We start from the raw sequence: 16,107 nt of genomic DNA, 5'->3' as shown, positions 1-16,107 counted from the left end.
TATCACTCTCAGCAGTTGAATGGTACAAGAAGCCTTAAACTTGTCATCTAGGTATAGCAATTGGGTTCACCTCTTATTGTAAACGAACTGTGTGTATGTGTCCGTAAGTATTTATGTATGTATAAACACCGTAACAGGCATTACCTGGAAGAACATAGATATAGCCGCAATGATTCCCAGGATGAGGAACAGAAGAGCATAGTAGTTCGCCTCTGCCCTGGCCTCCTTTTCGTCGATGATCGACAAAGTCTGGAATTGAACAAAAGAATTCAAACCTTCCCTTCTCCCTACACTTTTCTGGTTCTTGTCTTCTCCCTGGGGAGAGGGAAGGGGCAGAGGGAGAGGCAGTGTGAAGGGGCGGGTGTGGGAATCTAGGACTGTATTTGGCTGACCTCCTCATTGGAAATTGAATTTGAAAATAAGTATGACAGGGGTTCTTAACGGAACCACATGCTGAGGGTATGGGACTTGATCTCTAGATATCTGTATATATTTGATTTTAATGTGTCAGTGTATCCATGGGTACATTTTGTAAATAACTACATACAACTATAAATGCTTTTTTCTTGTATGTTCTATTACTAGCTATTCATACCTAAGGTATATTATCAAACTAAATATATTAAGTTATATTGTCACCAAACAGGAGTTAAGTGCACTTAAGCAAAGGGCGTATGGAACCATATTGGCCAATTCATTGGGGTCTGAAGTCATCAAAGGGTAAAGAACCCCTGATCTAGTATAACGTAAATAATGAGAATCTCTACGGCTTTTGAACAAACAAAGAATCAATGTAGAAGTTACAGACGTGCGGTCTCTTAGTACTGTGTTAATCTGACACGGCTGCCATTACGTTGCTACAGTGACAGACACTTACTCCAAAAACTTCACCGAAGAGAATCGCGTATATCGGAAGAGTCGTTCCCTGTATGGCTGCTCCTAAAACTCCCCCGACCATGTAGGGCCATTCTGTGGAATTCAGCTTCATGATTTTCCAAGTGGAGACCTCCTGATAGTCGCCGTCCTCCTGAAATTCAGTGGAAGAAACAGAGGCATTGAAACCAACAATCTCTGGAGGCCTGAATTTCAAGTCAATGGCCCCTTTGGTGAGCTTGTTCCACGTGAATAGATTTTATCTACTGAAAACCTCATAATACTGAGTATTTGCACAGAAAATAATAAACATTTTATCAACTTATCAGATAATGTTAACGGACGTTTTTCCAGAGGATATTATCTAAAACTCAGCACATGCAGACTTACCATTTTGTCAGGAAGTGTTTCCTGAAATTCAGTGCATGAAATGTAAACAAACAGAGTTAATGAACATATTGTCAGAAATAGTTCCATGAAAAACAATGCATGCAGGATGAGTATTCAGTCTGAAAAAGCTCTCTGAAACTTGGTTTCAGTTCAGAGAGTTGGTGATTTTGTCACGATTCTCTGACATTCAAATTCCATGTTTACGAATTTAATTGATATATTGCCTGAACAACTCCTCAGAAAATCTGCATCCACAGCTAAACAGACTCAAATGGTTGTCTGAAATTCACTCCCATACAAAGTTACACCACGCAGGAGGTTAGTGCCGTCAGTGCACCTCGTGCGGTGCACTGTAGGCATTACTCAAGGTTCTTTGCAGCGTCCCTTCGGCCCCTACGCTGCAATCCCCTTCATTCCTAATACTGTGCCTCCATTCATATTGTTTCTTCAATCTCACTTCCCACTCTCTTCTAACAATGGTTTCCAACTGTAAGGATTTCCTCCTGTTACATCTTTGTAACCTTTTACTCTCAATTCTCTTTTCAGCACTGAATGACCTCAAAGGTCTCAGTGCTTGGCCTAAACTGTATACTCTCTCTCACTCACACACACGCAAAGTTACAAAATCGTTTTCTAAGAAGGTGCAATGAAATCCAGCACAGGCATACCTGCTGGTCATTTTGTCTGACATGGCTTGTTTAAGTCGACTACCCACTGAATTGATGTAGATTTTATCTGGAAAATGTTTGCCAAAATTTAGCTGATTTTCTCTGAAGAAGAGTTCCATATACCTCGTATTTTTAAGGTTCAGTACAAACACAGACACGTTTATAAAAGCCAAAATAGCCATTATACTGGAAAGAATGCACATTTGTTGAAGAACGGAAAAACAGAGCTCTAGTAGGTCTTGAAGTCTTTAACTGAATTGTAAGAATCTGCGTAAGCCATGCAAAATGTTCATCTCTTCGGTATTAATAAAGAGAAATATAACTAAGTGCAGATATGAATTAAAAATAAAGCTAAATAATAGCAAAGTAGATAGATAAGTATTCACATAAATAACCGTTATCAGAATCTCAAAAGGAAAGGGGAATGGATCCCCATGGTACTTTAAAAACATTCATGAAGATTTGGGTTGATCAAGCGTTACACCGGCAAAGCCACCGTATCCCACAATTAGTTCGCTCAGGGCTCTTAGCATTCACCCTCATGTAATAGTTTAGCTTTACTGGCGGAAATATCTTGCGTAACCATTTGTCGTCTTGCATACAGAGGGTGTGACCCAACAACCAATATTTGCAAACCAGGAACTTAGCACTGAGTGTGTTTTCCTTTGCTTAGGGGCTAAACTCAGGCACAATATTTCGTTCCTTCTGTCATCAATTCTTCAGGATTTTCTTTCCCTGTCCTTTATTTTGGTCTATCATTGCCTTCTATACAATTGTAGTATTCTCTTTGGTGTAAGCTTTCTTGCTAAATAAGTTGCCTTTTAACTTATGCTGTTGAAATGATTGCAAATTGCGACAAATGATTTATAATAATAATAACGTTCAAGTTAGCAATGCATTTTGCCCTCAAGTGGCTATCTTCAAAATTCTGTACCTGCTTCCATTTTCCTGAATCCTATAGGCAGTCCCCAGGTTACGTCGGGGGTTCTGTTCCACTGTAACCCAGTAAACGACGTAACCCAAGATGTCGCAAGAAAAATTGATAAAAATGAGAAATGAAGCGATGAAATCCTCTGGGTATACTGTACAGTAGTGTTTTACTTTCTTTCTGATGTGGTGCGAATCCAAAAATCTCGAATTTGTAGCTGTGTGTACTTTTTACTGTTCCGTCGCAGCGTAAGGTGACCACGTAACCTCGGAACATCCATTGTAACCCGGAACTCGAAAAGCGATGTAAACTCGGGAAGACGTAACCTGAGTCTGACGTAGCGTAGGGACTGCCTGTAATCTTCCCTCCTCTAAGAGGTAACCACCTATTGCTCGCTTCCTCCTGAGAGGTTAAGGACTCCATGACTCCTCACTCATTTTACTTCCTCCTAGACCCCCTGGGTTAGATAAGGTATTTCAGTTGCCCTTCACATCTGCCTCCCTTTGCATAGAAAAGTTGGATCAATGCTCTACAAAAAACATATTCAAATCTGTATATATGTCTCTATATATTTCTATCTTAATTTCCCTCTCTTACTTCTAGAAGGCTTTTTAAGAATACACAAGGGGATAAGATGAGCAGCTGAACGCCCTTTCCTATAGATTCTAAGACCAGAGAAAAGAACTGGAAAGGATAAAAGAGAAAGGTCAAGTTTTGAAAGGAACCATGTACCCACATCTTGGGATTGTCAGAGAGAGGGGAGAAAAAAAAGCGAATGCCAAAACTCGTCAGTAAAGAGGAACTGACACGGCATTAAGAGCTTTACCAAGGCATTTCTGGGAAGGCACTCTAAGCTTCACCCAGTCATTTCTGAAAGGACAATTTAAGTTTCACTCAGGAATATCTACAATGGCATTCTAAACTTCACCCATGCATTTCTTAGAGGGCAATCTAAGCTTCACCCAGACATTTCACACTAATGCAACCCTCGATAATAAAATCATGAAAATCACCTTTGGTTCCTCAACCACGCCCTTGGCAGATTTAATTGATTTGACCGATTTGACTGATGACGCCCTGCGGCGCCTGAGGGATAGTCTGGCAGAGGGTGACCGAGTGAGAGTAGCTGGTGACATGGTGGTCAGGTCATCCATGATGTCTTGCGTTATGTCAGCGATGCTCGTGACGTCAGGTAGGTTGTTGAGGCTGGTGTCGTCTGCGTACTTCATGTCTGCAAGGAAGAATATTTCGCTTTCAAGTTAAGTCATAGATTATAAATGTATTCACTGAATTTACTTCCCCCACATATACTATAAGCACTTATCAGATGGGTGACACTGAGACCGACAAGAAGACTTACTGCCACATTCATCCTTTAACCACTGAATGAAAGTTGAGCACCCTGTGTGGATCACCCTAAATGTAGATAAATAATTAAAATAATATGCAAAGTGAAGAATACATTCCTTCATACATGTGTGTGTGAGTGTGTAACGGCGTGCATGTTTTTCACACACAGGCACAGTACTCATGGCAGCAGGCCTCCTAGACTTGAGAGGAAAGAACTATTTCAAAACTTACCATTTGGGTTTTGTAATTCAGCTGGGCCAATCTGTGCCATAACTAGATTGTAGTAGTTACTTTTCAGACCCATTAATTCTTCGTGTGTTCCCTTTTCTACAATTTTTCCTTCGTTGAAGACGACGATTTTGTCAGCTGTCTTGATGGTCGAGAGACGGTGGGCCACCACTATGGTCGTGCGACCCTTTCGTACCTGTGAGGGGAGAAGGACTCAAGTCTGTGGGATGACTGCATCTTTGGAAGATGAAAGGAATAATGGATAGAAAGAAGTATGCATATGCATACTAACCTCATTTTCACCAAGCTTCATCCTAAGTTCCTGTATGTAACTATCTTTACCTAATCTTATCTCGCCTTAATTTAACTTACCTAACATTACACCTGCCTGCCTAATGTAATCTTACTTTCCCTTGATCTTGCCTAACCATATCTTAAATTGTGGCGCAAACTTATCTTACCTTGCTTAACTAAATAATACCTATACTACTACAATAATCTTGTCTAAGCTTATTGTACCTAACCTGTTCAACATATTATACGCTTTATACAGACTCATACTGGTCATTTTATCATTAAAAAAACAAAAACAGTCATGCTAAGTCAGGGTTATGCCACCAGGGGCTCTCTTCCAAAAGAATAAAAGCCTGCACTGGCTCAAGATACAATTTTTCTAGCATAAGATCATCCTAGTCATGGCCAAAGGAGGCTACTGTAAGGAGCAATGGCCCTCATACACCTAGGCGTTGCTTAATCTAACATGACAGGTACATTAGATCAGGCCAAGTGAGCTCAAGAGCGGAGGAATGGGGTTAATTTACAGTAACTAGATACACCTTCTGCACTGACTACTTGAATTATGTCCATAATCTATGAGTGTCACTATCAGAAGCAACAAAAAATTAAAATGCACCTAAAAGAACAAAAAAAAAAAAAAAATGAGTAAATAATCCTCGTTACCCCATCAGTAAATCTCAGCCAGATATCTTTCCCCTCATTACAGTGCTAGGAAAGTGTGTAAAGAGTATCATCTCTGGTCATGGCCAGTATGATTTGTCAATGAATGTAGCTGACAGGCGTTCGTGCTCAAGGAGTGGAACACTGCAAATCTGGAGTCGCCATAGAGAGGCGACTGAAGCAATACGCTAAAATCACAGTATAGCTATAGTAATATACTCATAAAGGATGTCTTCACTGAAGTGTAATTATGATAAGAATATGTGTGAATATGTATACACTATTGTATAAGGCAGCTTTTGTCAAATTATAGTATCCAGTGTTCAAGTTGATGAAAGCTACACCGTACAGTAACTTGTAGACCTATATTTACATATATTGTCAGTGAACATCTTTAATCCACTTATGTGATTGTTGCCTTGATCATTAGAAAAAATTCTATTGAAGTAAATCAAGACCAACCTTGTCTAAAGCCTTTTGCACAATGGCTTCACTCTGGTTGTCCAAGGCTGAGGTGGCTTCGTCCAACAACAGGACTCGTGGCTGCTTCACCAGCGCCCTAGCAATGGCGATACGCTGCTTCTGGCCGCCTGACATCTGTGCACCTCTCTCGCCCACGTTTGTCTCGTATTTCTGGAGAGAAAATGAAACAAGGGTCACTCTAGTGAGGTGGTGTAATGCAGCCCAAACATAGACCTGGTAAAAACTCCTAATACACTGATGAAAAGAATATGGAAACACCTGTTACACTTGAAAACTGTTAAGCTCAAGCATTGTTGCAAAGTAACCTGTTAACCAGACATCCTTAAACAAGCACTACTAAACTACATAGAAGCAATAATTGAGCTTGACAAAAATTAATCTTCAAAAAGTTCTACCTGCACCAATAAAGGTCAATGGAATTAACATTTTATCAATATGTGTGTAAGGCACATAAAATGAAATTCAACAAGTGAAAGAAATCAGGAATCTCAAATAATTTCAGTTTTGTCAGTCATGTATTACAGAACCTGTACTGAGGGTTGGACTAGGTATGAGACTACCCACCCTAATAGTCCTTAGCCTAAATTCAAGTCCCGCTTCACAGGCAAAACTGAGAAAATCCTGACCTTTGGAAGCTTCATGATGAAGTTATGAGCATTGGCTTCCTTTGCAGCTGCCTCGATCTCCTCCATGGATGCGGCGGTGCAGCCGAGGCGTATGTTCTCAGCGATGGTAGTGGCGAAGAGGACCGGCTCCTGCCCCACCACGCCGATCTGGTCCCTCAGCCAGCCAATGTTGAGCTGGCGGATGTCCTCCCCGTCCAGTAAGACCTTTAGGTGGAGAAAGCGGATTCGTCAAGCTTTGGAATTCTCTCCCTGCTCCTGTTTTTCCTGACTTTTGAACTTTTCTCCTTTGAGAGTTAAAACCACGACTTCTGCTTTCCTAGGGCCTGCTCTAAGTCCGGACACACGGCTGTCCATCGAAGAATACTCCTTGTGGGTGTTCTGCATTTCACACTGTTCGTATAACTTACTTCATTCTAAGTGTTTTTGATGATGTCACCCATCAAATAAAGCTAATTTCAATTCTAGTTTTTGGCATGAATTTTGCCGTTAATGCTACTCCTCATCGTAAGTCCTCTAGATAAAGCATTTAATGTTGATACTTTTTTTAATTCAATCAATAAACACTTAAAAAGATTTTCCCGTGAGAATACAATTTCTTTTTTAACATCAGCCTTATTGTAAGGCTTCTGAGTGACTAGTATTCATCAGCTTACTGATTTTTCCCGCCACTAATGCCCTCTGTTAACGGGAAATTTTTTTTATAAACTCCATTGACAATAATTATAGTTTTAATCTGATCATTTCCTCACCAAGGGCATATGAATTAATCAGAGATGATCAACATGTCTACCTTATTAAGTTGATATTCATTCTTCTCAAATAATAACTGAAGCCAAACAATGAGCACCTTACAAGTTCTCAGTAGATTACACATCCAAATTCCTGAAAATCGAGTCTTCAACGGATTCCCCAGTTTTAACCACATAATTTTTCTGACACATTTCTCAACTATTCAGTTTTTAAACTATGTAGGTGAAAACCTACGAAATTCGCAGAAAAAATAAAAAAAATTAAAATGGAATCACATTAAAACGCCCATCCGTCGTTGCGGTATAAACTATCATTATTATCTTCTATAATAATAAAATGTGAGTGGATCTAATTTGGATGCCCCATGGAAGTAGGGTAGGTAGGGGATTGGGAGGGTAGGAAAGACATGACACATCCACTTTCCTCCTGCAAACCTGTTTGTCAGCCTCAGGTGGGGGCAGGGTAGGTATGGGATCGGGAGGGTAGGGGAGACATGACAGGCATTGCTGGGTTCCAGCGCAGCGTAGTGCACGTCGTCGAACTCGTTCATTGCAATAAAATTCTTTTATTTATTGGCAACGCTTAGACTTCATTGCATCTTCCAAACCACTGTCTCCGGACTTGCAAAATTTCAGCTAATATCCTTAGTCAGGTTGGAGGTCTGGATGTGTGACTGAACCTTTTGTAGGTCAACTACAAAATTATCCTTTGATTTGTTGTTCTTTATGTACCTGCTATTTTCTTTTCATCTGCATTTTCCTGTACTTCTCTCCTACTTTCTTCGCAATTAAATTTTCCGTTCTGTGAAAGCTTGGTCAGAGACAAATGTGGCCACTTTCGCTTTTCCCAAATGAAAGCGTGTTTACTCTGAACAGCAACAAAACCAAAGACAATAACTCTAAATATATATATATGCTATAGTAAATATGTGAAATCAGGGATTTTCCAAATTCCTGGGGGATCTGTGGAGTGAGCAACATTTGATCCCTTAGGGGCTAGGACTAAACAGGGCGAAACAGTGATTCATCTACACTGTTTCACCATATTTAGTACTAGCGCCTGGTGGGGTCAAATGTGTTTCGCTGTGTTTAGTACTACCCCTTGGGAATCAAATGTTCCTAAGTGAGTTGTTCATTTCATAAATTCCCAAGGGATTTCGTCACATATTTACTGTAACATATATTCCTGCTACCCTTCTGGAAAGAGCCCCAATCATAAAGCCAATGAAATCTCGAAATAACAGGTAGAGTTCTACAAAGAGAAAAAAAAAACAGAGCTTCTGTTATCCATCCCACTCACAGTTCCCGAGAGAGGGTCGTAGAATCGTTGTATCAACTGGATGCAGGTCGATTTGCCACAGCCAGATGCCCCGACCAATGCCACCGTTTGCCCAGGTTCCACGTTGAAAGAAGCGCCCTGCAGGATGGGCACGTCTGGCCTTGAAGGGTAATTGAAGACGATATTTTTCATCTCTGTTGGAGAGAAGCATTAATGGCTTTGAGAGAACAGGAAGGAAAGAAGGAAGGGATATAGAATTTAGGCCAAAGGCCAAAAAGGAAAACCTCAAAGCAGTTGCACTATGAAGCAGTTGTTAGAGAGAGTAAGAAGTAATATGGAAGAAAGGGCACATGAACGGAGGTACAGTCAAATGAATTAGAGAGGTTGCAGCTAGGGACCATGGAAGGGACGCTGCAAAGAACCTCAACTAATGCCTACAGTGGTATTGAGGTTCTGAAACTCCCAACTCCCCATAGCAGTTCTCAGGATCCAAAAGGCTCCAGTAGTGATATTTGGCCTCTGGAATCGGATTTCTCATGAAAATACTCTTGCTTGATGATGGAACACAAGAAACATGACTACAATGTTGGGTGGTTGACAGGCCTCGACATATCTCCAAGTCAGATATTTTGAGGCGAATAAAATGATGTTGAAAGTCGTTCATCTTCTTCTCACTTCCCTCAGTCAGGAAACAATGGGAGAAAATATTCATCCAACTTTTAGGCACTAGACTTACCAGTGGCCATCTGAGTATATAGCTAAAATATACGCACAGTTAATTTGCATACCACTAGTGCACTGTAGGCATTACTTAAGGTTCTTTGCAGCGTCCCTTCGACCCCTAACTGCAATTCATATTCTCTCTCCTTCATCTGATTTTCCACCCTCTCCTAACAATTGTTTCATAGTACAACTGAGAGGTTTTCCTTCTGTTACACCTTTCAAGCCTTCTTCCTCGGATGTCCCCCCAAACACTATATTCTATTCTATTCTTTACTACACAAGCAACACAGAATATGCGGGGCGTTCAGAAGAGACGAGAACAAGCAAAGTCAAATGCAAATGTTCCTTGACCTCTTTGGCACTCACCCAGGCCCTGAGCCGTTGGTTTAAAATTGACACAGTTCTGCCAACAGGCATTTAGAGGCAGGCAGTGAATAATTTACTCCAAGTACCCATGTATGAATGGACATCACGACGGAATAATGATGATAGGTTACAAACATATCAAACGAAATACCGAATTTTCACGGCATCAGTTCCAAATGCTCATTCAAGTCAATGACCTTATGCCATAATAAAGAAGATAATACCGGTTACTCCATTACTGTCTTCCTGAAACGCTACATTCATCCTTATTTTTTAAGCTGTCAACTTTGGTCAAATTATAAAAATGATAAAATAAATCCTAGTGACTGGCGACTGTTCCAAAAATCAATGTTGGCAAAAGTAGAAATGTCTCCTTAACTCAAATGGCTTATTTGCTTTTTAAAAACTATTTCTTATCCGAGACCATTTACAATGCTAAAGACTTGCCGTTTGCATTTTACCAATAACAGCAAAATGGCAGAACTTGAATCAGTTGGCCAAGTCTGTGGAAAATAGTTTTATTTGGCAGGACATCTACAAATTGTATACTCCTCAGAGTTTAACCATAGATTTTGAGTGACTGTCACTTGTCTTGGATCTTTCCAGAAGTAACCCTCATGGGTTTTAACCCGGTATGTATCCACCTTTGTGGCGTGTTTAGTACGAGCCCTTGGGAGTTACCATAAAAAAATAAACAAAAGACTGTTAATATCACAAAGATAATGACCCCTAAGAAATATTAGTCCTACATAACGACCCCAGAAAACCCTTGGGGGTCACTGTCTAGGAAAGATCTCTTGTTTTTAAAACTAAGTCTATCATGTCATCCAAGACCTACCAGTAGTTTTCGAGAGTCTGGCTCTATTTCTGAAAGTTCATATTGCCTACCGATAGTCCCAGTGACTGAAGATGGTTTCTTTCCTTCTTTGCTAGTTGGGTCGATAGCTGATTTCCTCTCAACGATGTCGAAAATAGTTGCGGCCGCTCCTCGCGCTACGTTGAAGGCTTCAACGTACGGTGCAGATTGTCCAACGTTCATCGCACCCATCAGGACACTGAAGAACACCTACAAGAGAAGCATGGAGACATTCACTGGGTCAACTGGGTTTCAGGGGACACAGGGTCTGTAGTACTTATCAAAATGGCTTTACCTAACGTAACCTTATGTTAGTTGACCAGATCTGACCTGACTGAATATAACCTAACTTGACCTTGAATCTTAATATGACTTCGTTTCAATTTTTCTAACCTGAATTATTTTCGTTCCTTGGAAATGCAGTGCACATTAATATCTAATTCTTAGTGTAGTCGTCTTATCAATATTTAATACTTAACACTTTGTGCATGCTGAAAAAAATTCATGAAGAAGTCAGTCATTCCTGTTCTTTTTCACCACTAAACAATCACACACACACACACACATACAAACAAACAAATGATAAATAAAATAAAGCAGAAAAGTAAATTCTCTGACAATTCAGGGAAAAAGTTTTTTCAGACCTGGACATTTTGCAATGCTACACAAAGCTGTGATAATGCCAAAATGTCAGTCATAACATTTGGTCTTTATGAAGTCCAGCATAACTGTGCTTACAATTCCTAGAGAGTTAGGGATATGACGCTCATAAATCTTAGAATAAGAATTGGGAGCAATGCGCTACGCATGGATTTCATCGACTTATTATTTAGGCGAAAAGATGGATCTGAGTGTTCGGAAGAGACCTGGTCATGTATAGAGAATGGAGGACGGCAAAATGCTGCATAACCCAGAGGTGTTGGAAGAAAGAAGAGTATCTAAAAAAGGGGGTGAAACACGGCATAATGGAGGTATTGCAATGGATGGGTCTTCATACAGAAAGGGTACAGTGCGTTCATGAGGGCAGGATGGATATGCTGCCAGTGAAGTGATCCTGTAGGGATATGATGCAGCTGCTGCTGAATGTTTTCTGCACCTGGGAGTCATCCATGATGCAGCATTTTCACCTCTGTAGCCATCACTTTTGCGGAAAAAGGCTTATTGCATGCACGCCTGCTCACACTCACACTCTCTCTCTCTCTCTCTCTCTCCAGCAAGAACGCAACCCAGATGCCTCACACATTTTCCTGTGGTATTCACACACCTGACATGTTCCACAGCTTGTCAGAAATTATAATCCATCATGAAGAGTATACTAATTTTGGTCTTGTGCAAAAATAAAAGAGTCAACTTACAATGATGAGATTGGAGGGCTCGAAGGACCCATCGCCATTTGGAGGGCGAGAATCAATGATGAGGCCGGTGCCGTAGTAGAAGGCCAGGGCGTAAGCTGCGTAGATGATGAACCACATGAGGCCCATGCCTATGCCGGTCACAAGGCCACGCTTCACACCGGCGTTCTTGGCATAGATCAGGTTGTTGTTAAATCTGCGTGTCAACAGAAACAGACACAGACAAATGCATCATTAACGCTGAGTGTGGATCGCTAGCAGGGGCCGGGGACTTCATTTGATGAGGATATACTGCTTTGCTTGTCTAACCTTCCAAGATAGCTTAACCTCACCTCACCTCACCTAGCCAAATTGCTCTGACTTTATCTTGAGTAGCCTTTGCGTTCAACATTAAGTGACAATGAATGACCAAATACTAATGTGTGTAGTGTGCATATTTGAATAATACTTATATAGAATTGTTAAAATAAGGCTCGCTTGCACACTTGAGATACTCAGATGTAGGTCAAGTTTTATATCTTTTAGCAATGAGATTACACTCTAACACTTTAAATTAGCCCAGAACCCAAGAAATGGTAAAAGATTAGGGAAGGGAAGGGTAAAATGTTATTTAAGCCAAGAAATTGGATAACAGATTAATAGGAATACATAGTTTCCAGAGTGCATATGTGGGGAAAGGGTGACCTGGCTGATCAAAGTCATTAACCTAAAATGTCAAATGATCATCTATTGACACAAATGTTATTATTCGACCTCAGAAGAGATTTTGGCCTACCTCGCCACTTCTTTGGCTTCACCGCCGAAAGCCACGACTGTCCTGATGGCCGAGAGGACTTCCTCGGCGATGCTGCCCGCCCTGGCGTACTCCTTCATCTCAAGGCTGGACAGTTTGGATTGAGCCTGCGAAGGAGGAAGCAGCATTCGTCTCGTCAGAGGCTCACACATGCACGCTCACAGTTTCTCTCAAAGTGCAACACTTCAAACTGAATCAACAAAAAGATCGACAGAGTTGTTACCTTGGCAATAATGCCCGTGGAAATGCCAAGAACAGGGAACACTGAGATGATAATGAGTGTCAGGAGCCATCCGTGGACAAAGGCGTTGACGATGCAGATGAGAAACGTGCTCATGAAGAATGTGAACATGCCGATCTTCTCTCCAATGCCTTCTTGCAGCTTGTTCAGGTCTCTGGGAAAATACAATAACATCCACAATAGCAATCATAATATAAAAAACAACTTTTAAAAATCATGACGCAAGAAACTCTAACATGATTTCCGATTTCCAGGTTGGAATTTTACCTAAAATGGCGACCAGTTCATCATTTGAATGATTCCTGCATAGTGATTTTAAAATAGTGAGGCTGATGTGACTCTTGGTGGGACCAGCCCAAGAGGTCCAGACTAAGTTTTTTATTCACTTGCCATTACTGAAGGACTGCCACTGAGTGAGGACCCTGCAGACACAAGGCCAGTTGAACTATACTAACCAACCATCAGGGCAAATCTTCAGGGTTTTCAGATCTTTCCTAGATAGTGACCCCACAAGAGTTTTAACCCGGTTTATATCCACCTTTGTAGCATGTTTAGTACAGCCCATTGACGATGACAGTCAAAACATGAACAAAAGACTGTGAACATCATAAAGATAATGACCCCCAAGAAACGTTAGGCCTAAATAATGACCTCCAAAAACCTTTGGAGGTCGCTATCTAGGAAAGATCCGGGTTTTCATCACTGTCAATCCTAAAAGGGAACAGAGAACGGCCCCACAGAGACTTCTAAGGCTTATGCACACCAGTTCGGACACACACACTGCCATGCCTCCCGGCGTAGCAACTCACTCTGTGACTCTGCTCGCAAAGTCATTGGTCTGGTGGGTGTCGAACCAGCCGATCTCCTGCCTCAAGATGCTGTGCAGGAACATTCCTCGAAGTCTGTAAACCTGTGAAATAACAAGTCATCATAGTAATGATTTTAATGAAACTGTCAACCATTCATCATTATTTCAAAAAATTATTCGCTACCCCACAAAGTGTTTCCTTTCACGAAAAATGACATTTTTATCCATACCAAATTTAACCACTTGTTACCAGTCGCAAGGCCGACATTGCTCCCATTTCTCTGAAGACCCGGGCATCACTTTTCGTGTAGTCCTGCTCACAGACAGACAGACAAACAAACACACGTAATAATAATGATAAAAAAAGATCTTTCCTAGCTAGTGACCCTTAAGGACTTTTGGGGTCTTTATCTAGGACTAATATTGTCTTTATGATATTGACAGTCTTTTGTTTATGTAAAGACATAACTTTCCCAGTTACAGTCATTATTTTCCACTATAATCATTATTATCGAAATCGAGATGATGCTGATTGCAATGGACCTTTTTCTTTTTAATTCATATAGATTTCATTGCATTTAATTATCATTCTCTCTCACTTTCCCTGTCTTATACAGACCTTCTCTCTCTCTCTCTCTTTTCTACAAATACACTCGTTATCTCTCTCTTATACAGTCTCTCTTTATCTCTCTCTCTTTTGTTATTTCTCTTTCACTGTCTGTCTTCCTCTCTCTCTTTTTATTTTCACCTCCTTCCTCTCTCCCCAATTAACCCAATGATTTACTATCCAGATCCAAGTGTCATGGAGCACACCGAGGCCTGCATTTCTTCACCAGCACCTAATTTTGCTGTTCTGGTATGAGAGGGAGTGGGTCCTAATGAGGCCCGATTGCTAATAAGGGAAATGAGGGTAACTTACCTGCCCTTCGGCTGCGTAGTTCAAGGTAGTCACGAAGATGTACCCAAACACCATGAGTCCTGCCCCTATACCAATGGTGCCCCCGCCGAATGTGACCACTTCGTGGAAGAAGTCGTCATTTGTCCTGCAAAGAAGGGAGAAAAGCACAGGTGAAAAAGCATTCCCTTGCAGGTACCAACCATATGATGCAAATTCCTTTGCCATGACCCTATCAACAGCAACACAAGGTATGAGGGAGATGCTTTGATTGAGGTACCAGATGCCAAAGGAGACCTGAATGTAGTACCTTTGAATGAATGCACGGTTTTCAAGGTAGAATCAGTCATAAAGAAACTCCTGAGATGGACAACACCAGGCTATGATGAAATCTCTACAGAGATGATATCAACTAAAACCTACACTCAAGATAGGGAACTGGAAGTCATAGCTAAGATATCAGAAAGTGACCTGACTGAATGTGGTAACTGAACAGACATTGCACTTACATCAGTTGTTATGAAAATATTCAGTGTGCTTATTCTCAATGGATGGAGAGAGAAACTGATCAAAGCCTAATGATGAACAACATTCAGACTTATTGCAGCAGTGCACTTAATTTAAATATCACCCTCTGATGGCTTTTGTCGATTACGAGCAAGCAACTGACAGCATCCGCACGCCAATGTTATAGAAAGTCTCGCTTCAATGTGGTATTTCGGTTAGATATGTAAAGCTGCCTTAAACTGTTTATGAGCGAGCAGATTTGAAACAAACACACAGGCTACTGCTATGACTCCTCCCACTACCACATTTATTTATTAATATTACTGTCACAGGGATCTTTCCTAGTTAGTAACCTCCAAAGGTTTTAACCCAGTTGTATCTGCCGTTGTGGCGTGTTTAGTACAAGCCCGTTGGGGGGATGACCATAAAAGCATAAACATAAGATTTCATTCATCATAAAGTTAATGACCCCCGAGAAATATTAAGTCCTAGATAACGACCTTCTTAAACCCTTGGGGTTCACTATCTAGGAAAGATCCCTGTCACAGCAAAAGTAATATAATCTCTACTACTGAGGCCTGTGGCCTGTGATGAGCCAAATAAAACCAGAGAAAACCGTTAGAACGAACGAGTCATTAGCAAAGTTGAAAAAGACTCAACTGATTCGATCTGTTGTTGAAAAACGGAAGTCCCTCGATGAACTGTGTCGTGTTAGTGTGGATCGTCGTCGTCTGCATTGCGTTGTAAACAAAGGCGTCTGTAACATTGCCGAAGAGGATGAACATGATTGGCAGGCAGGAGGCGCTGAGGAGGGCAGCCAGAAGGCCCACGAAGATGAGGAATTTCTCGAAGGCCGTGGCGTACCGGAACTGCAATGGGTTGCAAAGGATTCATTTTGTGTTGGATGGTGCCAGAAAAAAACTTCTCTTAACCCTTCTAGAGCAGTGGTTCTCAACCAAGGGGGAATTTCAGTTTCAGGGAGGATTGTGATCACAGATTGGCAGGGTCAAACTGGCTCTAGGACCTCACAAAACG

General features: G+C 41.1%; 1 protein-coding gene across 5 annotated transcripts in view; it reads right to left on the bottom strand.

Moving 5' to 3' along the window:
- LOC135205369 (ATP-dependent translocase ABCB1-like) overlaps positions 1-16,107 on the bottom strand; it is a 45,669-nt gene that overhangs the window by 8,069 nt on the left and 21,493 nt on the right. For all 5 annotated transcript variants that reach the window (XM_064235862.1, XM_064235865.1, XM_064235864.1 and 2 more), the window contains exons 4-17: positions 15,733-15,941; positions 14,590-14,713; positions 13,672-13,772; positions 12,845-13,016; positions 12,604-12,728; positions 11,832-12,024; positions 10,509-10,686; positions 8,553-8,725; positions 6,504-6,707; positions 5,857-6,027; positions 4,441-4,633; positions 3,873-4,090; positions 878-1,027; positions 145-249 (exon numbers count right to left, since the gene is read on the bottom strand). In XM_064235862.1, coding sequence (XP_064091932.1) covers positions 145-249; positions 878-1,027; positions 3,873-4,090; positions 4,441-4,633; positions 5,857-6,027; positions 6,504-6,707; positions 8,553-8,725; positions 10,509-10,686; positions 11,832-12,024; positions 12,604-12,728; positions 12,845-13,016; positions 13,672-13,772; positions 14,590-14,713; positions 15,733-15,941 — 2,316 coding nt within the window. The remainder of the gene's footprint in view (positions 1-144; positions 250-877; positions 1,028-3,872; positions 4,091-4,440; positions 4,634-5,856; positions 6,028-6,503; positions 6,708-8,552; positions 8,726-10,508; positions 10,687-11,831; positions 12,025-12,603; positions 12,729-12,844; positions 13,017-13,671; positions 13,773-14,589; positions 14,714-15,732; positions 15,942-16,107) is intronic.

This window comes from Macrobrachium nipponense, chromosome 49 (genome assembly GCF_015104395.2).
Source record: "Macrobrachium nipponense isolate FS-2020 chromosome 49, ASM1510439v2, whole genome shotgun sequence".
NCBI classification, from domain to species: domain Eukaryota; kingdom Metazoa; phylum Arthropoda; class Malacostraca; order Decapoda; family Palaemonidae; genus Macrobrachium; species Macrobrachium nipponense.
Note: the sequence above shows the minus strand (reverse complement) of the source record. Positions and strands in the feature narration are given on the sequence as shown.